This window comes from Sinohyriopsis cumingii, chromosome 4 (assembly GCF_028554795.1).
Source record: "Sinohyriopsis cumingii isolate HCF-2022 chromosome 4, ASM2855479v2, whole genome shotgun sequence".
In the NCBI taxonomy this organism is placed as follows: domain Eukaryota; kingdom Metazoa; phylum Mollusca; class Bivalvia; order Unionida; family Unionidae; genus Sinohyriopsis; species Sinohyriopsis cumingii.
In genome coordinates, this window is record NC_142964.1 from 102,062,025 (window position 1) to 102,087,862 (window position 25,838).

The following is a 25,838-nucleotide window of genomic DNA, read 5'->3' on the forward strand; positions in this document are numbered from 1 at the left end:
GAGTTTTCTTGTTGAACATAGCCTGCCTTTCTCAGTTGGAGATCTGCAACAGTGACAGTGAAAGAGTATTTCCTATTATTAGGAAAAATAAGACAAACCTTAGTTCCTCCTTAGGTGATGAAAATTTGCAACAGATTTAGTCACCAAGATTAACTAGCAGGCAAGAAGCCTGAATTGTTTCGAAAACAAATTTACCATAGCTCAGTTGAGGAAGTTTAAGTCTGCCACAGTATCATATCATGACAAATAGCATATCAGTAAATTTGACCTCAAATAAATTTGTACATAAAATCAATGTAAATAATGTGTTTTAGTTTTATTTTGTGATTTTCATATAATGCAATACTGACCATCATAGTGGATGGAGCTAGTGTCATGGCATAATTTTTCACTAATTTTGTTCAAAATTTACTAATTTTTATCACTCTTTTCACTAATTGCAAATCTGGAGTGTTGCCAGCTCTGTTAAATGAGGTGATTTTGAACATTTGTACACACATTAAAATTTCCCTAATTTTTATCCCTCTTTTCACTAATTGCAAATCTGGAGGGTTGGCATCTAGGTTAAACATGGTGATTTTGCATGTTTGTACACACATTGGCAATTCTACATCTGATCAGTTATATGATAATTAGGCTTGATATCATCAAGATCTATATTGTGATTTAATATGTACATGATAATTAGGCTTGATATCATCAAGGTATATAATGTGTTTTAATATGTACATGATAATTAGGCTTGATATCATCAAGATATATAATGTGTTTTACAAGATGTTATCATATGAGAGACTTGGTAAATAGGCTAATATTATCAAGCTGTTGGGTGACTCTTTTTAATGACTAAGACCTATTTATATTTATTAGGTGATCTTTCATCTAACAGGCTTAGATTTTTACCACTCTAGAGACTAATTTTTAATATGATTTTGAAAAAACTTGGTGAATAGGATATTATCATCAACAGCTAAGCTATCATGGTAATGAGTGATATTGACTCATATTATAATCAGTCTGCTGATGAAGTCCTTAGCGTGAAGATGAAAGCTTCAGGTTAGCTTTCTCTATATTGTTTGTGTACATGGTTGGAAAGTAAAAAACACTGTCAAATATGAAAGGAGTAAATTGTTCACTTTGATTTGTACATGTTCACAATCTTATTTCCCTTGCATTCTGATGTAGACTGATAACCTATGAAAGGTAAGAATTTGCCTAGAACAGGTTTCAAAAGCTTTTCGTAATAACCTAAATTTGAAACTAGTATCTTTTTGAGAGAAAATTATATACTGCCAGTACTATACTAGGTCCTGCCAGTAGTTTGATAAGGTTTGGTTTAAATTTCCTTTAATGTATTATAGTCTTCCCCCATATACATACACACATCTTTCAAATCATGTAAGTTTAGTCAAACAGAAAAAAAATCACTTGATATTTAGATTTATATTTAGTTTTTCTATGTTATTAGGCTGAGTATTATTTCCATTTTAATATAGAGTTTAGTTTTAGAATGAAAATTTTTGTTTGCTCATTTGGTAATTTCGATATATTAATTTTCACTGGATTTGAATTTCTTAAAAATTAAAGTGTCAAATTAGGATGGCAATAGATACTGTGGTCTTTATTAAGTTGTATATAGGTACTGGCAGATATATGCTTTCTACACAATCACAAAGGAAAACTTCCCTAATCTGGCTTTTTCAGGAAACTGGCCACATCATTTTTGCTCATATTACCATGTTATGCTAGTCATCATTAAATACCAGTCCAGATTACAGGTCCACATTGTGCAGTCATCTTTAAAAAAAGTCCACATTTTGGTTCCTCACAATGTGCAGTCATCTTTAAAAAAAAAACAGCAGTCCAGATTTGGGATCCTCACAATGTCCAGTTTAGGGAAGTTTCAGTCCAAATGTTTACAGTAGTATTTGTGGTGTTTAAAATTTTTGTTGTGTACTGATAAAAGAGAATTATATTCACTTGATAGCTCTCTTACTATACTTTTCTGACCAAAATAAATCTTATTTCTTCTAGAAAATACTGTTTACTTCAGACACATTTCCTACTGATTGCTTAAGTTCCACATGGTAATACTTTTGAAGTAGAATATATTTGACTAATGAAAATTTCACATTATTTTATACTTTAGTTGAGGACGTGTGTGATCTTTTTTTCAATTATTTAAAGCACTTTTAAGCTCAGTCTAAATCTGTTTTAGACTCATTTTCATCAAAAGCATTTCTATAAATTTGTACTCAGGCAGATTTCTATGATGAAGGTTGTTCATTCTAGCCATGGAGCTGTCCCTTTTTTAATTTGTCAAGATATAAAAGTCTCTTAAACGATGATTAACTTTAGCAGTGATTTATTTATTTTTAAAGTCAACTGAATCTGGATATTATTAATGTTTTAAATGAGTTGCAAAATATTAACAGGAACTTATCAAGCATGTCAGTTTATTTAGTAAACCAAAGCTACTAAAAAGAATACGATATATACTCGCTTATAAGCAGAGTCCGACTGCAAACTGCACAAACCCAGATCTGGCAATGCAAAATACACTGGCAGGTCTGGGTCCATACAGTTAGGAATAATCTGTAAAACAAACAGCACTGATCCTGATCTGAAGGTGCATTATGCTATCTATCAGGATCCACATTGTGTGCAGTTTTACTTTTTATAGGTGAGTATATGCAGAAGATAGTTGGGTTTTTGTTAGCTTTGAAAACCATTAACAGTTGCATGTATAATGCCCTATTACAATAAACTTGACTCCTTTGAACATATTGAAAATGATAATAACATTTAAACACAGTTTTGAAATAGCATTACGGTCTTTACTCACTCATAAGTCAAGTCTAACTGCAAACTGCACAGACCCATATCTGCCATTGTATAATGTGCTTGTAGACCTGGATCATTGCAGTACCGTGGTCCATTATGTAACCACATATCAAGGTCTGAGTTGTTTGAAGTTTGACCAGCCTTATACATGAGTGTACTTGGTAAGTTTTGGACTCAGATTAGGAAGATTATTACTGCTTCCATTACTTTCATACCCTCTAAAGAAAATTTACGTTTTGTCCATTGAAATGGGTTTTATATTTTGTTCTTTAGTAATATTCATCTGTAAGTATTTCACAACTGAAAAAAATAATCAAAAGTGTATTAAAAATTACAGCCCATATGGTACTTAATATAAATTTTTTGAAACCCAACATTTCATTTTTAGTTTAAATTGCATTTAAAAGTCATGGACAAGATTTAATCAGAATGTTTTTTTAAAGATTTTTACCTGCTTGCACTAACTTAGCAGCCAAATCTAATGCAAGTGACCCTAAATAAATGCTGCTTTTTAAAAATCCCTTCAAATTGTGTGGTAAATGACAATTTTAAAATAACTAACCACATTTAAAAATCCCTTCAACTTGTGCGGCAAATGACAATTTAAAAATAATAATTGACATTTAAAAATCCCTTCAGCCTGTGTGGTAAATGACAATTTTAAGATAATTGTCCACATCTAAGTTAAATTCAGATATATTTATTACTTTTTGAAGAAATTTGAAACTATTATTTAAAACTAAATATTATTGAATGTTGGCATGGCAATTTAGAGAAACCATGCAAAAATATACACATTGAAATGTTGAAAGGTCCAATGACAATTAATCTTAAATTTAAGAAGCTATGTAGAATTATAATCTTTGGTCAGGGCTTTGTAATTCTTGTTCATCTTTTTGTTTGGGGGAGGTTGTTGGGAGTATACCTTAGAATAAACTGGTAAAATTATGTGTATCTTTTTTCATCAACTCTTTCAAAATTGTTATTTTGCAACCTGTTTTTCAACAAAATAAATCTGAATTAGTATGGAAGTTCATGAATTGTTTGGATTTGAAAATTTATAGACACATGCTGTATATTTTTTGTTACCTTTCAAGTAATGTACTGTAAATATACTAATCTTTTCATTGATATTTCAGATGCAAGTGTTTGGAAATCTTCAATGAAACCAGTTTTGGGCTGAAATGGATAAGTTTCCGAAAATTCTTGCTAAAAGTGGTAACAAACAAAGTCTTTGAAGGGATTGTGCTGATATGTATTTTCCTCAGTAGTTTGGCACTGGTATGAATTTTTTTAATTTATTGAACCTTCTTCAAGGGAATTAATACAGTGGGTTCATTTATTTTTATGGCATCTAGTTTCAAAAAGAAGGGGAAAAAAATTGCATTTTCATTGATATTTAAGATGGATGGATACACTTTCAGACAGGAAATGTGGTCATACTTTTTTAACTGGCTTATCACTTTATTATGAGTTTTTAAAGAAAGTTTTGAAACTGGTTAGTCAGGCCTGCACAATGTACCTAGACAATGCTTGTCCAAACAATCAGACCTATAGTTTACTGGTCAGATGTCTGTTTTTTCTCAAAGAGAAAACAACACAATTCAGTTCATTCTCTTTCTATACTCCATCATAAAATCTGTAGTTAGAGCAACTACAATATCCACAAGTATTAGTACACCATGAATAGAAATAAACGGACAGTACCTGTTTTGTCTCATGTATGCTGAATTGACTAGATTTACAGAAATCAGGTGGTTATACAATGCTACCATTTACAATTTCACAGGGATTCTTAATAACAAGTCCAGTCTAGAATATTTTGTCTAATTTTGTCTAATCCATCAATATTTCAATATATTAAACATCTGAGTACATCCTGTATAAATTAGAACTCTGAATGATATTACCTATATTGTTTTTTAGTTTTGTATGCATTCCTATTATTTAAGTATTCTACTTTCAATATTTAAATTTTTGTGAGTTATTTCCCTTTTCATACTGATTTTCTTTCTCTTGACACAGATGTGACATGTATCAAGAAAAGTTTTTTTAAAATTCTTCAACTTTCAGCAGAAATGGTAGTAGAGAGGGTAGTTAATTACCAGTCTCTCACCAGAGTGTAAAACTAATTTTAATAATGCTATACTTGTCATGATTGAAAGATTCCTCCTCCCACCCCACTTTGATTGCCCAAGCATAGTCTGGGTTCAAGTGAAAGAAGAAGAGACAATTTTGCATGGGCTAATATAGGTAGCCAGACTGGTTCTGATTCTCTGGATTCCAGATTTCTAGAGCGTTTCATATGATGAGAGGTTGGAATTGTGAGATAAGACATGGGAACTTTGCTTGTCCTAGATATTAAGTAAAGCAATAGTGACCAATAAGTATTACATCATTAAAATTAGTTTACCCACCCCCACCCTGATATCCCCCAAAAATCCACTGTATTTTTACCAAAATTCTGTCATTGGTGTATGTGTTCTTAATGAAAATGGAGTCTCTCTTATAAATAATTTGGCTGCCATGGTGGCTAATTTGAAAATTGTATTGCTCAAGAGTATCAGACACTCAGAAGTTAAAAAGAAGAAATGGTCTTATCTTGAATTCCTGGAAATTCTTTTCAGACAGTGGAGTGTCAGTCCCTACAAGGGACTATTGTTTCTCTCCTAATAAATTGTCATTTCAGATATTTAAACAAGTATTGAAGCATTTAAAAGTTTCAATTTTAAGAATATCAAAAGTTTGATTTTATCCATTACAAGTATAATTATTTTTCCAAAATAATTGTTTGAATTAGTTAAAAATTTGACTTTTAAAATTTGTACATTCTTTATCATAATTGACAAATTTCTTAATTGCAGTAGTACATGATCTGCTATTGCTACATTATTTTCTGATGCTAGTCCCCAGTCCAAGGAGATTATTTCCAATTAGTAATTGGAGGTCCAGAATTAAGAAAAAATATAATCCCAGTCTGATACCTTTGTAAGTTTCCATCAGTCACAATATCATCCATCGATTCCATGGACTACATGCAATTTTCATGGGTCACTTGTGCATTCAAACTTTCAATCATCTAACTTGTATTTGGGCATTTCTACTGTCAATCATATCCCTTTTTGTGTTGAATTTTACATTTCTTCCCAGTCCTTGCAGAATTGTTATGTTTCTGTCTTGAATTTTATTCAGTTTGAGGGTTTTGAGTACCTCATTTGCGAAATTTTGCATATTCATTTGAATTATTTAATTCCTCTCTTAGTAGCATGTGTTAGGGTAAGTATTATTCAACCAGGTTTTGCTCCAGTTCCTTCCTTTTCACCACTGTCTAATCCATTCTGTTCTCATGAAGGTACTTCCCGATTCATGGAAGTTGCCAGCTCGGGGGGGGGGGGGGGTACTTTTCCCATAATAAGAATGAAGTCACCATAACCCAGAAGTGAGTCCTACATTTGTAACCATGTGCAGCACAGCATGGTCTTCTCACCTGAATAGATCTGTTTTTAAATCAAAGGGATCTCATTCATCAAAGCTGAGTTCCATGAGACTACCCACTAATGTCTGGTCATTGCTTGGTTATCAGGTTGGCACCACTCACTGGGTAGAGTAAGTAACAGTTACTGTGTGTTTGTCAAAGTACCAGGTCATGTGTCATGTGACAGACATAGAAGGTCAGTCACAAGACACCAGGTAATGCAACAAGGGATAGTCAACATGTGTCTGTCACTGATCACCAGACATTGGGCACCAGTGACTGTGTACTGATCACCAAGCATTGGAAGCTGATCAGTGAGCATGGAGATTAGTACTGATCTCTAGTTTGCTGTCTCTTGCCATCAGTCTCTAAGTGCCAGACACCATATTTAGGCACCAGTCTTTGAACCATGCACTGGGTTTTGACCACCAGTCAAGGGAAATGTATCAGATCAACACCATTCTTTCTCTGTGTACCCATTCAACCCCTTTGTGGCTTGGAGACTCATACCACCTGGTGGTGAGTCAGCTGTGTAACCATTTCTCACTATGACATTATCAACGACTTTAACTGTGGCTCCATGGATCAACAGATGGGGGAGGCTGTATATCATACCCTCCCTCTTTGGCCTTTTGATGGAGAGAAGGGAAGGCGGCTGCCACTCACCATTTCCTCCACTGAGATGAAATCTTCTGTCCCTTTCTCCAAGGGGTGAAGGAAAATAGGTAAGCCTCATACCCCCCTGTGAGCGCAGGAAGACAACAAATCCTCAGTAATGAAGTTTCCTTTTTCAGGGAAGGAGATCCAAAATATTCTGGATCCTAAAATGCCAAAATTGGATCTCCAGTTGCTCCCTCACTTGGCGATGGTGAAAAAGCTAACTCAGAAGTTGTCTTGAGGCAAGTACAGGTGTTCTTTTCTCTCCTCTGCTTTGGCACCATGTTTCAGCCTCCAGTTACAGGGTCCATTTACCTTTTTCACCCTTTAAGCCAACTGCCTGGGACTCAGGTGCTTCCCTGGTTAGGATATCTGCATGGACATGGGCTCATCTCTTTAAAGCCTCCTGGCTTTGGAAAAACTGCTTGTATGCTAGTCACAATTGCCTCCCATGCCAATCTTTTTACAATTGCCTCCTTCAAGATCTTGAAAAAGGAATCATTTTCTTCAGCTGCTTTGCAGAAATTGCTTGAGGCTGTTGCTAATACATCAAAACAGGTGTTCTCAATTTCCATGGCACTCTGTTGAACTTCTTCCCCACAGTCATAGGGATGTGATCTTAGAGACATCAAAGGATTCACTGATACACAGAAAAACTATTTGCAGGGTGCCTCACTTAATGTAGAGACATTACTTGGAGGGCTTATCCCTACAGTGGCCTTGCAAGACTTAAAGGATAGACAATACCATTGTCTGGCCACAGTACTGGACCCAGTTAAATTTACAAATACTCCAGTGCAAGATGGTCTGCAGCACCCCATTTTGAACATTTTAAGCACCAGTCAGAAGCAGAGACACTTTTTATACATAGGGAAAGCCAATGGTAGACATGTTCACAGTGAAGTTGAAGAACAAGCTCCTTCTTTATATTTCTCCAGTCCCAGACCAGAGGGCATGGATAGTGGACAACTTCATGTCTGAGATGGGATCAAAGGTATGTCTACCATTTCCCATTCTTCAAAACTAACCAAAGTCAGGACTGCCAAGTCATGGCTTATCCTGATAGCTCCCATCTGATGCCAGCAATCATGGTTCAGCAACCTCCTCAGACATTTTATTTGACAGCCTTATGGAATTATGAGTGAGGAGGGATCTGCTGTTTTACATTTTGCTCATATTTAACCATATATCTACCTGGATCAGTTTTCAAGTAACCTAGAAGGCAATTGGCTTCCAAGGTTTACAATTCTAAAAGTGGAGAATTTTATGTGATTGGTGCAGTAGTAAATGCATTGAACCTTCCTGCTGCCACTTTATCTTCAATTGTAGATTTTGTTCTTTTTGTCTTTGTCTTCCTTACGTTTTTAGTCCTCTTTCTGTAGCAGGTCTGGCTTGCATCTTTTAGAACTGATGAGGTACCTTGACCTTCCGATACCAGTCTTTTACTCTTTAATGCTTAAGCAGAACTTTTCTTGTGTTCTTTGGTCATTGCCTAAACCTTATGAACCCTTGAGTGAGCTTTCCACAAGAACCTTACCTTTAAGACAGTCTTACTTCTGTCCTTAGTGTTGGCAAAGAGAATGAGTTAAATTCATGCCTTGTCAATTAAAAAGGGTTGTTTATGGTTCAATGGTACCTTTGATTTGGTCTCTCTTATTTGTCAACATGAGTTTCTGGTCAACAATCAGCTACCTTTGGTTGTTCCTGTTGAAATCCCCAGTCTTGGTTTTTATCTGTGCTGGAGATAACCAACTCCTTTTCCCATTTAAAGCATCATTTTTCTATCTGCCTCTGTTTATCAAAAGAGGAAGGAAAGGGTTGGAACCATCTTTTTCTCTCTGTCAAATGGTACCTGACATTTCAGTAGCCACTATCTCAAGGTGGATTGTTTAGATTGTTACAAAAGCTTAGCATGCTCTCGCTGAGAGATCTTTCAGTCATGAAAATCAAAGTAAATGAGGTCAGGGCTTTTGCTGCAGCTTGTGCATTTTTTTAATCATTATTCTTTGGATGATGTCATAAAAGCTACAATATTGTGGTCTCACTCTATATTTTGGTCACCTTGCTTTTAAATCAATGTTCCACAAGAGTAAGGGCATGTATCCATTGGACCTGATTGTGAGTGCCCAGCTAGCAGTCAAGTCATCCTAAGGTCAGCAGTAGAGCACCTTACTGAGTGGCAAATTTAGCAATTCAGTAATAAAAGGTAATGTATTACATTATTAAAATGCAGTAATAGCAAGTAATGTATTACATTATTAAAATGCAGTAATAGCAAGTAATGTATTACATTATTAAAATGCAGTAATATCAAGTAATGTATTACATTATTAAAATGCAGTAATAGCAGGTAATGTATTACATTATTAAAATGTAGTGGTAACAGGTAATATATTACATTATTAAAATGCAGTAATAGCAAGTAATGTATTACATTATTAAAATGCAGTAATAGCAGGTAATGTATTACATTATTAAAATGCAGTAACATCAAGTAATGTATTACATTATTAAAATGCAGTAATAACAAGTAATGTATTACATTATTAAAATGCAGTAATAACAGGTAATGTATTACATTATTAAAATGCAGTAATAGCAGGTAATGTATTACATTATTAAAATGCAGTAATAGCAGGTAATGTATTACATTATTAAAATGTAGTGATAACAGGTAATATATTACATTATTAAAATGCAGTAATAGCAAGTAATGTATTACATTATTAAAATGCAGTAATAGCAGGTAATGTATTACATTATTAAAATGCAGTAACATCAAGTAATGTATTACATTATTAAAATGCAGTAATAACAAGTAATGTATTACATTATTAAAATGCAGTAATAACAGGTAATATATTACATTATTAAAATGCAGTAATAGCAGGTAATGTATTACATTATTAAAATGCAGTAATAACAGGTAATGTATTACATTATTAAAATGCATTGACATGGGATAGGGAGTAAAACTAAGTTTAATTATGTAATACTAATCTGCTGTTATTGCCCAATTTCCTCCTTATTCCCCACTCTGGTTGTCCTTTGAGATTTGGACCCAGTCAAAGAAGGATGATATTCTGATTGATGGAAGTTAACTTACATATCAGGCTGGGATCATGTTTTTCTTTTTTTCTATATCTCCAGTTACAAAGTTCCTTTATATTGCAAATTGTGTTAACCAGACCAAGTTACTATATAATTTAAAAATGTATCAACCAGACAGATTTTCTTTATAATGCAACCCTCTTGCATTATTTGCATGGAACTAATCTTCCTTGTTGTCCTATATTATATGCATATTTGCATACAGAATGTGTGTGTGTATGTGTACTTTGGATTTTAACATAGCTTTAACAATTTTTCAATTATATCGCTATGATGTCTGCAGTGTGGCAGTTTATAGTGATGTCTAGCACTGGGGCATCATTCCGTAGACATGTAGCATGATGTCCCACCCAGTCACAGTATCCTGACACCAGGCTGACCAGTCCTAACACTAACCTCTTAATGCTGAGTGCCAAGCAAGGCAGCTGTTAGTGCCATTTTTTTAAGTCTTTGGCATGACTCAGCTGGGGATCGAACCCACAACCTACCACATCCGAGGTGGATGCTCTAACCACTATGCCACCTGAGCGGTACATACAGAATGCATATACATAGTTGCAAACACAATGTTAAAAGCAAAGATGAGAAGTAAAGCACTGTTTTGACAAGTTAACACAGATAATGTGTAATATTTACAGGATGAATGCTATTGAATTCTACTAAATTTATAATAATCATCTTACACTAGTAAATATATTTTCATAATGATATCTTTTTCAGGCTTTTGATGATGTTTTCCTGTATTCTAATCAAAAAATGAAGGATGCCTTGTCTTACTTGGACACAATCTTCACTATACTCTTCACCATTGAGATGATTCTCAAAATATTTGCATTTGGACTCAAGAAGTATTTCACAAGTTTCTGGACAATTCTTGATAGTATCATTGTTTCAGTAAGTTTATGAAACATTTGACAAGTCATTTTTGATAGCAATTAATGTCATTTTATAACATTGACCTTTAAGGTACTTAATTACTTAAGGTCATGTATTCCTTGTCTGTTTATAAACTTATGAGCTTTCTTGACAGTCCATCAATTATGCCAGATGACTGAGCTGTTTTAAGATTTTTTAAAAACTGTTTGTGTACGGACATTCTGGCATATGACAAATTACTGGTGATGCCAAGATCACTTTGCACCTATGCAGTGTTTGTTTCATTCCCAGAAAGTGACACATGGAGGGGCCACTGGTACATCATGAAATGATCAATTACCATTTACAGGCATACTCAGTAAACTTAGGTATAAGTTTAATCCAGACTGCATAGACCTAGATTTCATGTTTCTTCTCATACCATCAGTTCTGGTATATGCAGTTTGTTAGGAGTAATCAGTAGAATAATATGGACCCAGATCTGCCAACACATTGTGTGATGACAGATCAAGTTCTTTGTTTGCAGTCAGACTCGACTTATAGGCAAGTATATATTGTACTCTACTTTTTCTGAAATGAGTACTTTATGCTGAGAGCATAGCAATCAGGAGAAACAAAATTATGTTCCTCATATGCAAGATAATAAAATTATTTTATAAAATATTTTGGGAATAGGGCTAATTAGTCCAACATTTATGTGTCATACATCAGTTTAGACAAAAATAACCAAGAAGTATCTCCAGATTCTTAAGTATATCCAGAGTCTTAAAAACTGTTTTATGTGGTTCTCATTCAACATATCAAAATTCATGTACCATTTTGTCATATTTTTCATCTCCTCAAAGTGAAAAAGTTGCCATCTTCAACAGTTCTGCTCATTGTGTCAAATATGAAAATAAAATCAAATGCCAGAAATGTTAAAATTAAAGAGTATATTTTTAAAGCAAGTTATCTCAATACTTTTACAGTTTTTAGTTCTTTTTTCTGACTGTTTGACCAGCTTTTAACTTGGTTGATTTAATTTTGCAATCATAGTAGTCATACTAGAATGATTGTTCTTATATTGACATATGGTTATTTTTCAGTAAATCAATGGAGGAACTTTGCCATTTAATAAAAATTAATTAATTTAGACTAATGTTTAAAATACTATGAGAAATTAACTTTCAAATAAATAGAATGTACTTGAGTGAATTTTAACCAACTCATAATTTGTTAATTTCATATTTGCTGTGATTTTTATGACTTTCCTCTTCAGATTTCTTGGGCCAGTCTAATTGCTGATTACACTTCAGGTGGGTCTAATTTGTCAGCTTTCAGGGCAATGAGGACACTCAGGGCACTACGGCCTCTGCGGGCCATTTCTAGGTGGCAAGGAATGAAGGTTAGTGATTGGTAAAATCAGGCTTCCTTTAATCCTTTTATTTGTTGGACATGTCTGCCAGTTTTTAGGTTTTGACCAGCACATACTCTGAGTGACTAGACATCATAGCATATCCCAAATAGCATTGTATTTGAGTATCTTTGATTTATTTATTCATTAGGCAGTCAAATAGACACCTTTACAAAGAAAATTTCAAAGGAGACTAGGTATATTTTACAGATTGTTTCTTTGTCAGACAATCATTAAAGGCGTTGCCAGCTATTATTAATTCAGTGTATCTAGGTCTAGTTTACACATTATTTCTGTTCTGGGCAATCAGTAGAGGTGTTACTGACTGTTTGCTACAACTGCCTGAAGACTATACTGCTCATAGTTAGCTGGTTGAATGGGGGTCAAGAAAGGCAACATAATCCTTTAGTGAACAGCAATGCAATAAATTTCAAAGACTGGCTTCTCAGTAAAGATTTGCTATTCTAAGGGTTGTTATTTTTTCATGGATAGGATAGATGAGACATTAATTAGTATCAATTTTACTGCTTGAGAGTGCACTATCACCATCTCAAATTGAAAACATAATGAGGATGAACACTGTAATCCATAACTGGTATTTGCAGACCAGAGATTTGCTTTACATCACAAATGAAGCAACAGATTGATTGACTTTTGACATCACCTAAAGATTTGTACCTTGGAGATACAGCCCACTTTGGTTCCTCTGCAATGAGTTTCTTAGTCACATGCAACAGTGGTCACTTAAAATGGATAGAATTGAAATGTTTGTCACATGACAATGGCTTTCCAGTCAAAGCATACAGATTATTCATGCATGATAGATATTCCTGGACCATGTGATTTTGAATGCAGTATGTTTGAGCTTAACAGTTTTCCTGGAAATATTAGTGACATGCCAGAATTTGGTTATGATCATGTGGACAGTTTGATTGCCCATTATAGGTCACGTGATCAACATTAGTCGCTGCTGAAGGCAGTGTAATATTGCTGGATATTCCTAATTCTGAAGATATTTATGCTCTGAGTATGGGAAACTATTAATGATCATGAATTATACAGAGCAAGGAAGCAACCTTTTCAATTATAAGTTGATAGCACTCTGACATTGATTTTAAGGTCAAAGGTCTTAACTCAGATTTTAGCTGTACTGCCTTGTGAACATGATAGTAAAGACAAGTATGAATGGAGTATTATCAAATCCAGTTTCTGTATGTATCTGATGAATACCTTGAATGGTGCAACTTAAAAATATAGTATTTGTTTTTGTACAAATGTCTTTTTTTTTAATAGATTTACCCATGTTTAGCGTATATGTATACCATTAACTTTGTCTGAGACAAGTTGAATGATTTTCTATCCATGGAATAAGGTTCAGTGTCAATAGCAACAACAAAGAATTTTATATTGCACTTATATGTTAACTTGTACATGTTTTTGTTTGGTTCTCAAGGAAAATGTGAATTTTGTTTGAAATTTGGTTCTCAGTGAAAATGGTGCTGATCTGACATCCAGTATGGCTGTGACAGCATCTTGAAAGCATGGTTATTATTACTTCTCCTAAACTAATGGTTGTATTGTATTGACATGGGGTTTTCACTGAAAGTTTTATTTTTATATCTGGTTGGTTCTAAATAAAAATAGTGCCTCCTTGGACATACAACAGGGTTAAAATCTCTGTATCAATACTCCTGTAGAATAGATGATAATATCAATGTTATTGTCACCTAAAGGAATTGTTATTATGTCTTGCTGGTTTTCAATGAAAATGGCATGTATCAGATGTCCAGTATGTCACTATGGCAGCCATCTTAAAAATATTGTTATGGCTACTCGTCCTACATGTATGGTTTTATTGACATGTGGTTTTTAATGAAGGACTTCTCATGGTGCCTAGTTGATTCATGTTCCCCTCACATGTACAGTATGGTGAAAATCATGTGATCGCTACTTCTCCTGAACGAATGCTCATATTGACATGGTGTTTTCAATAAAGGACTTTTTGTGATGTCTGATTGGTTCTAGATGGTAATGGTGCCTCTCTGATGTCCAGTTTGTGGCCATGGCAGCCACTTTGAAAATCTTGTTATGGCTGCTCCTCCAAAATGGTTGATTGTGTTATCACTGCAAGGAGCATACTTACCAGGGAACCAGACTATTTATTGATTCAAATTCACAGTCAAACAAGATTCCTTTTATAAAAAAAGTACAGAACATTTACTTCATGGAACAGCCATCATCAGCAAAAGTAGATTTAAAAAAAAAATGTTTTATTAGTAAAATATTAATGCCGTGATTTCATTACAAGTAATAGTGAAACTTCTTCTCATCTGTGGGGAAGTCTCTGAGTGCCAATTCAATAATTACAAATTAACAACATACTCTGATACTTGCTTCTCATTAATAAAACGTATCTGTGAAACAATTGTATGTCATCAAATATTCATTACGCTTAGTTTTTCTTGCTATCTTTGTTCACATGTAGTTTATTTATATTATGTTCAACCAAAAACAAAAACAAATTGTAACAGTGTTCAATTGATCACTTGAAATGAGTTGACCTGACACTCGACCAGGTACTGCTAGCTCTCATGCAGGTTGGATTTCCATGCCTTTTAATTTTTCATTTAGGTTCAGTGAAGCAATACAGCAAATACTTACGCAAATTAGGTATCAAAACACTGTCAGCACTTAATTAGGTTCTCACAGAAATGCTCATAGCTGTTATGGTAGATTGACATATTCATGAATGCATACAACATTGCACATTGTATTTATGATCATTACACTTAAACCGACCTTAAAGATATAACTAAAACACGCATTTAATTTTGATAACAAAACTTATTTAATTGGTATTTATTTATTATAGTGAACTTATTTAATTGGTGTTTATTTATTATAGTGAACTTATTTAATTGTTATATTTTTATTATACTGAACTGATTAATTGGTATTTATTTATTATCCTGAACTTATTTAATTGGTATTTATTATTATAGTGATGCCTCATTTACGCCTTAGTGACATTTTCATTGATCGAAATTTCAGTGCATACTGTTATTTACAGTGTACCAAAAATGTTGTTTGGAAAGAAATTTTAACAAAATACATGACTACTTTTTAAACGTTGATAATTTCATAATGTTGATTCAGATTTCTAGGTCATATCAACCATTTAGATGACAAAAAAAGCGATTTATCAAGGCTTCAGTTACCAATTTTGATCACTAATTTCTTCATGTTCAACAAATAGGGGTAAAAATTTGGGTTACTTTCTGGTTTAAAAAAAATGGGATCTACAACTGACCTCACATTATAAGCAGGTTTGCAAGTTATCAGGATGTGAGTTATTGAGGGAGTGGTGTATTTGGTTGCATTACAGTAAGCAAGTTGTTTGTCATCAGACATCAAGTTTTAGGTTTTTACCTGTCCTGACATGTAAGCATGAAAACAGGTATGAATGGATTTTAAGGTTTTTACCTGCCCTGGCATGTAAGCATGATAACAGATATGAATGGATTTTGATTTAACCCAGTTCAGGGATATATCTGACCCTAAATGATACCACTAAGACTACTTAAAGTTTCTCCCCCAATAAATATTACATATAGATTTAACCCTGCTTAGCATGTTGGTATATCTTTACATTATCTCAGTGATCTTGTGAATATATTAATCCAAAGATAAGAAAATAGTTTTGTCACATACTTTGGTATCTTGGAGTTTCTGAGGAGTATCATCAATGGTTATCAATATTCATGAGCTTATAAGAAGAAATCTTGGATTCCTGGAAATTATCTCTCACTAATAGAGTAGTCGACCCTTTGAGGGACTTTTGTTTACTGGTTTCTTTGGAAATTATCCGAGCAAAAAAAAAATTTATTTCAAGAATGAGAACCCCAAAGATAAAAAGCAAAATAATTTCTCTTGGATTTATTAGGGTTGCTAAATTAAATGTGGCAAATTTTTAGCTTACAAGAGAGAAAGAGAAAGGTGGGAGATGATAATGTGGATGATGTGGAGCTTCTGATAATGATGATGATTATCTTGATGAAAATGGTGTCATTCCAAATTGGAACATGATTGATCAATGCAGGGTTTATAGATGTATACAGCTATTGATTTGATTTTCATACAGATTATCAAGCACATCTTTTTCATGCTTTTGCTTATAGTCTGCATTCATAGAAGATTCCATTAAAGTGGACATTTGGTTAGAAAAGATCCAATGTGTTGAAAAAGTTGTTTACTAATTGTTCTTCTACTTTTATAACAAATTCTGTATTTCTGTATTTTTTCTTCCAGATTGTTGTCAATGCCCTGATGATGGCTATCCCTGCCATTTTCAATGTCTTGCTGGTGTGTGTTGTCTTCTGGCTCATCTTCAGCATCATGGGTGTACAGTTCTTTAAAGGCAAATTTTACAAATGTGTTGACTCAAGTGGAACAAAACTCGCAGCCTCAATCGTGGCCAATAAAGAACAGTGCCTGAACAACAGCAACTACCAGTGGATTAATTCGGACATTAACTTTGACAATGTTGGCTCTGGCTACCTGGCCTTGTTCCAAGTGGTATGTTATATCTTTACCTATCTTGACACAGATGAAAGGACAGTACTATATAATGTTCACCCAACTGAAAACAAAATATATTCTATTCTGCCGTGTCACATAATGCACAGGCAGATCAACATTTACAATGTCTGTTCTTCTTCACATTTTCAATGAACAATTTAGACCCTGATCTGCCAGATTCTCATTTGCCAATAGACCTAGGCCTTCACTGTGTGCTGGTGGGTGTTTGTTGTTCAGGCCAAATGCACTATTTTAGTGCTTGGGTACACTGTGTTTGGTGATGTTGAACTTAAGGATGACTGCTTGTGAAATATTGGAATCTTTATATAAAAAAATTTAAATATGTATATTTTGACATAGCTAAGGGTGCAAACAATCCAAAATCATAACAAAAAATGCACAGACTAGTGTGTATTTTATTACACAACTATTAGTTGAGTCTTTGTCTGCAGAAGATAGTCATTACATAGAAAAGTATGGGAATGAGTACCCAGTCACTGATTGCCTATAAAACAACAGGTGAATTTCCTCAGGTTGAAGGTCATGGATTCCTCATTTTGTTAGGTAACCACAGTAACTCTTTTGATAGAGTGTCAGACTTGTAATTTAGGTTCAATACCCACCCAGGACAGCCCTGGTGATCTACCTGAACATGTTCTTGGGAAAAGCATTTAGCTCCCATTTCCTCTGCATGATTTAGCCAATAATTTTTTAAAGTTGTATTTAAACCAAAAGTAATACTGAAACAAATCTTCTTTATTAAATAAAAAGAGTAAAGTGAGCGACTTTTCTCAGTAGTACACAGATATTGAGATCTTGTCAGTTTTCTGTAACAGAAAACCTGCTGAGCTAATTTATGGATGGTTGTTGTTGTTGTTGTTGTTGTTGGGTTTAACGCCATTTTGCAGCACATGATAGGCTATACATGGCGGCCAGTATTAATGGTGGAGGAAGAACCAGAGAAAACCCCGGAAAGAACCACCGACCCACGAGAAGCTACTGGCAAGCTTTCTCACATACCCACATTGGCTAATCTTAGACTCGAACCGCCGCAGACAGAGGTGAGATGGCAGTGATCCGTAACGAAGAGCGCTTTAGACCACTCGGCCACTCGGGGCCCCTATGGATGGTTGTAAATTGCAAGAGATTTGCAAAGGTTCATATACTTTTTGTCAACTTCATAATTTTTTTTCACTGAACTGGTATTGCTAATGTTGAAATTGTATAAGATTATTTTTTCATTTAATCAAACAGACATCAGAACTTAGTTATATTAAATCCAGTCTCTCCCAGAGTTCAATGCACTATGATGCACCTAAGTAAAATTTACCATACCAAAGACATCATATTGTAATGATCCTGTCATTTTTACTTGCACAAATAGCATTTATTTTATAAATACAGATTGCCTTAAACATAAATTATCTCATTTTTTTTATTTCACTATTCATGAATTTTGGGAAGAAATATTGGCTGAAATTAAAGAGTAAAAGTGTGTGTGTGTGTGTAAATTATGCACTAAAGTCAAGCAAACAATGTAATCCAACCAGAGGCATTATCACATGTAAATTGACTAAGGTGATTTCCATTATGGTGTTCATGATGTACACACGATGATGTGAACAAACCAGCAAAAGGTCAGTATCACACTTGCAGCTATACAAAGGTCACTTATTATTAACTTGAGGGGTTGGCAAAGCCAAGTTAATAACACATTCACTCACAATCCCAGTGTTTACTGTTAGATAATATGTGCCTTTTCCAAAACCTGCTCTACCCACCCCCCCCAAGTGGTATAAACCCACTATAAAGACCAAGACAATCATATGAATATTGTGCTTATAGTCAGAGGAAAGTGACATGAACATGGTGTTTGCACTCTGAGGAAAGTGAGATGAACATAATAATTACAACCTGAGAAAAGTGAGACTATCATCATGTTTACAGTCTGAGGAAAGTGAGATGAATGTGATGTTTACAGTCCTAGGAAAGTGAGATGAACATAATAATTACAACCTGAGGAAAGTGAGACTATCATCATGTTTACAGTCTGCGAAAAGTGAGATGAACATCATGTTTACAATCTGAGGAAAGTGAGATGAATGTGATGTTTACAGTCCTAGGAAAGTGAGATGAACATGATGTTTATAATCAGAGGAAAGTGAGATGAACATGGTGTTTGCACTCTGAGGAAATGAGATGAACATGTTGTTTACAGTCTGAGGAAAATGTGTCAACTTGGTGTTTATTGTGTTAGTAAAGCTAACCTCATTTTCAAAATGGTGGCAGAATGTAATCAATAATTTTAGTCTGCAACACCAGGATATTTAAAAAACTACCAGATATACTTGTTTGTAAGTCAAGTCAAACTACAAATAACATAGGCTTAAATCTGTCAGTGTATTATATGCTGGCAAATCAGGGTCTATGTTGTTTGTTGTACTGATTACTCCTAGCAAGCTGCACAGACCCAGATCTACCAGTGCAATATATGACAGCATCTCTGGGTCTATGCAGTTAGCAGGTGGACTTGACTTATAAGCAAAGCATATACACTAAACAAGCTGGACAATCTGGTGGATTTTGATGGTTACATTTTATATTTTAATGAGCTACCCACTCATCATATAAGTTTTAAAGTGGTTTTGTAATGAAACACATCTTTGAGTTTTCCTCTAGCTGTAGCATGCTATGAAAGCTTGTACAAGGAATGTAACAAAGTTTGAAATTTTACTTATGCTATGTCAGCAAATTAGTCTAAAATAAAAGTTTTACAATTTTGAGTAAGAACAATTTTAGCATAAGAAATTTATTTTTCTGTGAGAAATAACACTCAGGAGTGAAACTATGATATTTCCTGAATTATGTAAGGTATCACAGGTTGTTTTGTTTTCTTCAAAAAGCCTTTTGGGGTACCCTTTTCCACATTTCTTAGCAATTTTCAGAATAAATTCAAGTAACCTATTGGCTTTCAGATCAGGCATAAGTTCTAATGCTGTCATTTTGTTTGTATTCTTAACAATTTTGCTATAATTAGATCATTGCCACTCTTTGTTTTGTAGGTAGGAAAGTTTTGTATGTATTTACAGCAAAAGAAGAACTAGTTTGAATTGCAAGCCATTTTAATTTCAGGCAACATTTGAAGGCTGGATGGAGTTGATGGAAGATGCTACAGATTCAACAGATGTGGATAAGCAGCCATCAAGAGAAGCAGGGCTGTACTACTACCTGTACTTTGTGGCATTTATCATCTTTGGGTCTTTCTTCACGCTTAATCTGTTCATTGGTGTGATCATCGACAATTTCAACATGCTGAAAAAAAAGGTATTAATCATACTTCTACTACAGGTTTCATTTACATATGAATGAATTTTGGTAACATCCACTATTTCATAATCTAGGGGCTGTTTATTGTTATTGCTTTCCTCTTTGAACTTGTATGTCACCAGTTGATGTTACCATTATGTAGTTTTGTTATCTCTCTCCAACTTATCATAATACTTTGCTATTTTATACAGTAGCTGTGTCTTCTGTTTCTGTTATTGGAGCATCATTTACCTGTACATATAATATGATTTAACATTTCATATATGCTCGCTTAAAAGTTGTGTCAAACTGCAAACAATAAATCTTCCTGATCTGCTGTAGCATTATTCACATGCAGATCAGGGCCTATGTTGTTTGTTTTACTGATTGCTCCAAACAAACTGCACAGACCGAGATCTGCCATCACATTATGCAATGGAAGATAGGGTTTTTGCAGTTGGACTCAAATTATAAGTGAGTATATATGGTACATGTCATAGGTCTGGGAAATACTGTATCATATTTACTGTCTATGTTGGGACATGATAAAATAATTATTTTTTGTCCTGTCCCAGAACTTATGGTGAAACTTTTTTCACCAAGGCCATATGTTCCAAGAATTAAGAAACAAAATAAATTTGTGCTGAATATGTGCACCCCCCCCCCATGCTGAACGTTGCAATAAAATAGATAAGCAAAATGCTTATTTGATAATAAAAAGAAAGAAACTAACCTTGTATTGTTATTGTTTATTCCTTTTTTTTCAACATGAGCATTAAAGAATAAAATATTTCCACGAACTCCATACATGTAGCATTGGCTTCCATACTGTAGCATGTATAGCTTATGTCCAATAACACGACACATTGTTCATTGACATTAACATTGAGAAACAAATCGATTTTGGTTGTGCTCAAAGGCTTGAATATGTTATCCAACTGAAAAATGGATATTTCAAAATTGCAAACATGAAGGGCAGAAGAGAAGCAGATGATTTTGCAAACGAGAGGGAAATAATCAGCTGATATCTTGAAGACAGTTGCCATTCATGCATGACAGTGTTGGGTACAAAATAACCAAGACTGAATTATATCCAGGTCAACTATTTGACAGTATCTCACAAATAAAATAATAATTTGAAAATGCATTCACACGAGTGCAAGTGACAGTCTTTTTGCTAGCATGGGTTACAAAAAGTAGCATTAAAGCAAGTTATTGCTGTGTATACTATTTACTTGCAAACATCAATACCCGCTTGTATTAATTATAAACACAGATGCCACTCAAATAGAAGCCCGGGTAGTGAATAAACACAACTGGCATTGAGCAGTAAACTCGTTGTTTGAACTTACCAACAGGATATCATAGACAAAGGTTATTTTTATTGCAAACCAAGCTGACCTCGGATGCTGACATTAGTCCTTGCTGTTTCCACTTCAGGAGATATGTTGCCTCTAATAATACAGGGTTTCTATGGTCTTTGACAGTTTGGGAAAAATGAGGTAGCATTTTCAAGGCCTTGAAAACTTGGGAAAATTGAGCCTGAGGTCTTTAAAAGCAGACCTGCCAACTCTTAGGATTTTGTCATAAGTTTTATGAAAATTCCCCTAAAGATATGGACTTATAGCATATTAGCAAAAACTACGGAAAAATTATCATTGCCTAAAAATCAGGGTAGTTGGTGCATCCATGTTACCGCTCTGGTGGCCTAGTGGTTAGAGCGTCCGCCTCAGATGCAGGAGGTCGTGGGTTCGATCCCTGGCCAAGTCATACCAAAGACTTACAAAAATGGTACTAACAGCTGCCTCGCTTGGTGCTTAGCATTAAGATGTTAGTGTTAGGACTGGTCGGCCCAGTGTCAGGATAATGTGACTGGGTGGGACATCATGCCACATGTCTGCAGCATGATGCCCCAGTGCTAGACATCACTATAAACTGCCACACTGCAGACATCGTAGTGATATGACTGAAAAATTGTTAAAATCTACATTAAAAATCCAAATCACACACACACACACGCATCCATGTTTTATTTGGATCAGGGTTTCATCTTAGAATTAGTGAAATTAGTCAAGGAACCAGACTAACTTTACAGCAGCACCCCAGACGCTTTAAACTGCTCCTATTTGTTCATGCGAAGCATCTGTATGGTCAAACTGTTGCTTATAGAAGTTTTTAAAAATGGCACCCAGAAAGCGATGCATAAGACAAAAGGGAAAATAAACTTCCGCAAAAGTGTTAATAATCAACACAGAAGAATAAAAAGGAGTATTCAGATTGTTGTGAATAAAAGCTGGAAAGGACACATTTATGTTTATTGGACATCACATGCCAATTTGAGTATGTCTCGTGGCAGGAGATATGATTGCCTTCTTCATGTGAACTGGAAAAGAATTTCCAAGAATTATGTCAAGTTGAGAGATAGGAACAAGCCATTGAGCTGCATAGGGTTTGGAACTACAATTTGTGCAACTGAACTAGTGATAAATAAAGTCTACATGTACTTTACAAACTTTTCAGTTCAACATAATGTTTATCATTGATGTGTTATACTTTTAATTATGTTTTCCAGCTTTACAATAGCAGTTATTGATATTTTGTTACACCTTACTGAAAAATGGTCAATTTTATGGAAAAAAATCAACTGCCTTAGTGAGATGGATTCATCAGGGTTGGCAGGTCTGTAAAAGTTTTTGAAAATTTAAATAAACCCAGATATTTTAATTTCTTTCCATAATCACAAATAAAAATTGTCCAAGTTTTGTAGATTTGGATGTAGTCAGGTTTTCCTGGTTTCTTTCTTTTGATGACCCATTAAGTTTCATTTCATCATTAAACAATATTGTAGTATTTTGCATTCATTGTTTTCTCATATAACATAACTTTTATACAAAATATTAGTGAAAATAGGTCTTGGAAATCAATGTTTGTGGTCTTTGAAAGTTTGGGAAAAGTCTTTGAATTTATCATTCAGAATTCTCTATGAATCCTATAATAATAATAATATTTCACAGCACGAGAAAGCTAAAAAAAATATTCATGCACCGAAAGAATGGATCGTGCATGTGCAGGAGAAGGGTTGTGTTGACGAGATGCTGCAGTGGATTAAAGAGTTTTATCTCAAAGTACAGTTTTATGTTTTTGAAAATAAAATTTCAGTTGAAGTGCATTTTCTGACGTTTGAATGATTTAAAAGGTGTCCCACAACTTATGACTTGAAAAACAATATGTGTCCCAGAACATACAGTGCACAAAAAAATTACTTTAAAAATTATTTTATGGTGTCCCAACAAATACAGTGGACCAAACACTCCAGTGGCCTGGTTGTTAGAGCATCCGCTTCGGATGCAGGAGATTGTGGGTTCAATCCCTGGTCGAGTCATACCAAAGACTTATAAAAATGGTACTAACATCTGCCTCACTTGGTACTCAGTATTAAGAGGTTAGTGTTAGGACTGGTCAGCCTGGTGTCAGGATAATGTGACTATGTGGGACATCATGCTACATGTCTCCGGCATGATACCCCAGTGCTAGACATGACTATAAACTGCCACACTATAGACATCATAGCAATATGATGAAAAATTGTTAAAGCTACATGAAAAATCCAAATCTCACACACACACACACACACACACACACACACACACACACACACACACACACACACACACACACACACACACACACACACACACACACACACACACACACACACACACAGTGTCCTAACATATATGGTAAATATGGTATGTGGAAAATTTTCCATATTGTATTATTTAAGAGTTTGATGGAAAATAATGACAATTTAATAGTATGGAAATTTAGGAAATAGACAATTCATGCAAGCAAGTGCCAAAATTGTAAAATTAAATTGCATTGATTTTCCAAAACATAATGATGATAAAAGTACCGCTCTGGTGGCCTAAGTGGTTATAGTGTACAACTCAGAAGTGGGAGGTCAAGTGTTCGAACCCCGGCCACAAAAACTTATAAAAATGGTACAAACACTGCCTTGCTAGGCACTCAGCATTAAGAGGTTAGTGTTAGAAGTGGTTGACCTGGTGTCAAAATAATGTGACTGGGTGGGACATGATGTTACATGTCTGTGGCATGATGCCCCTGTCCTAGACATCATTACAAATTGCCACACTGCAGAAATTGTAGCGATATAACTGAAAAATTGTTAAAGCTACTTTAAAAACCCCAAAAAGGTTAAAAATCCAAATTTCACACAAAGACACACACACACACACACACACACACACACACACAACAATGATAATAGTGTAATAAAACTGATATTTCCCTTATATGGTACTTATTCATTTGATATATTCTAAGACTCCAAAATGATCAGTGTCAAGATACAGTTATTTTTGTTTTACAGTATGATGGCAGCTACTTGGATATGTTCCTGACAGACAGCCAGCGTCAGTACTACAACACTCTCAAAAAGCTGGGAAACAAGAAACCCACTAAAACTATAAAAAAGCCAAAGGTAAGGTCAGCAGCAACAGAGTAAGAGTATAAATCAATGATTATATTTCCAGCACAAAGTTTTTAAGTCAGAAAATTTCCTTTATTGATTTGGACTTTTAGAATTACAGTCAAACCCACTTATCTTGACCTCGGTTATGTTGAGAACCCATTTTTGTTGAGTATTTCTGTGCAGTCCCAAAAAAATCCTTCTTTGTTATGCTAACTTTTCCCTACTTATCTAAACCCCTGTTAAGTTGATAACCCTTTTATGTTGGGCATAAGTTTTGGTCCAAAGTAACCTGTGGACCCACTTATTTTGACAAAACGATTCAAAAGCACATATGTCTTCATACATATGCTTAACACCAGCAACACTTCCCAAAAACAATTTAATTTTTTTTAATTCATTCAGCCATTTCACTGTAGCTTCATCATCCAAGTGTCATAATTCTTCCCAAGCAATGTCAGTGGAGTCTGATCTCATTTTCATCAGCCATTGATTCAAAACATTTATGATTGAAGAAATTAATCATTGATTGTTGCATTTTCCATAGTTATTGGTGATTGGAACACATTTATTTTGTCATGCAGTTTTTATTTTTTGCAGGTTAATCATAATTATATGCATTACTCTATTCTGAAATTTGTACATGTTTTAAAATAGTACAAGTTTTTCTTATGCTTAATTAATATTAAAAAAATAAAGACTTGGTGACAGGTTTTCATTTCCCTATGAGTAGCCTCTTTCCCTTGGTAGCCTCATTAAAGAAGTTTATGTTTACTGTCTCTGGCACTGAGGCAGCCCAAAGTCTAGGCCAATTTAAGCACATGTAAAATGTAAATGCTGTAACAACTAAGCAGTCACATGCTGCTGGACAATGCATGTTGTGGTTAATTGTTTGTTAGCACGTGTTGGATGACAATGGATTATACAGTATATAAAACAAGACTGCCACTTTTTTTATTCAGTGTCCAAAACTCACTGAATTGGATTTTTTTAAAATTAAAAGATCTTAATAATAAATATAAATTACTCAGAGCACACATATGCATCTCAGTGTACATTTGAATGGAAAAAGAAAAGTGATCATTTCTTATAGCCATTAGAATGTATGA

The 25,838-nt window shown here is 34.4% G+C and overlaps 1 protein-coding gene across 1 annotated transcript in view; it reads left to right on the plus strand.

Moving 5' to 3' along the window:
- Positions 1 to 25,838, plus strand: part of LOC149801793 (sodium channel protein 1 brain-like) — a 181,705-nt gene that overhangs the window by 132,245 nt on the left and 23,622 nt on the right. Inside the window, exons 19-24 of the mRNA XM_089956848.1 lie at positions 3,984 to 4,125; positions 10,808 to 10,981; positions 12,222 to 12,347; positions 16,665 to 16,931; positions 20,067 to 20,258; positions 24,631 to 24,741. Coding sequence (XP_089812974.1) covers positions 3,984 to 4,125; positions 10,808 to 10,981; positions 12,222 to 12,347; positions 16,665 to 16,931; positions 20,067 to 20,258; positions 24,631 to 24,741 — 1,012 coding nt within the window. The remainder of the gene's footprint in view (positions 1 to 3,983; positions 4,126 to 10,807; positions 10,982 to 12,221; positions 12,348 to 16,664; positions 16,932 to 20,066; positions 20,259 to 24,630; positions 24,742 to 25,838) is intronic.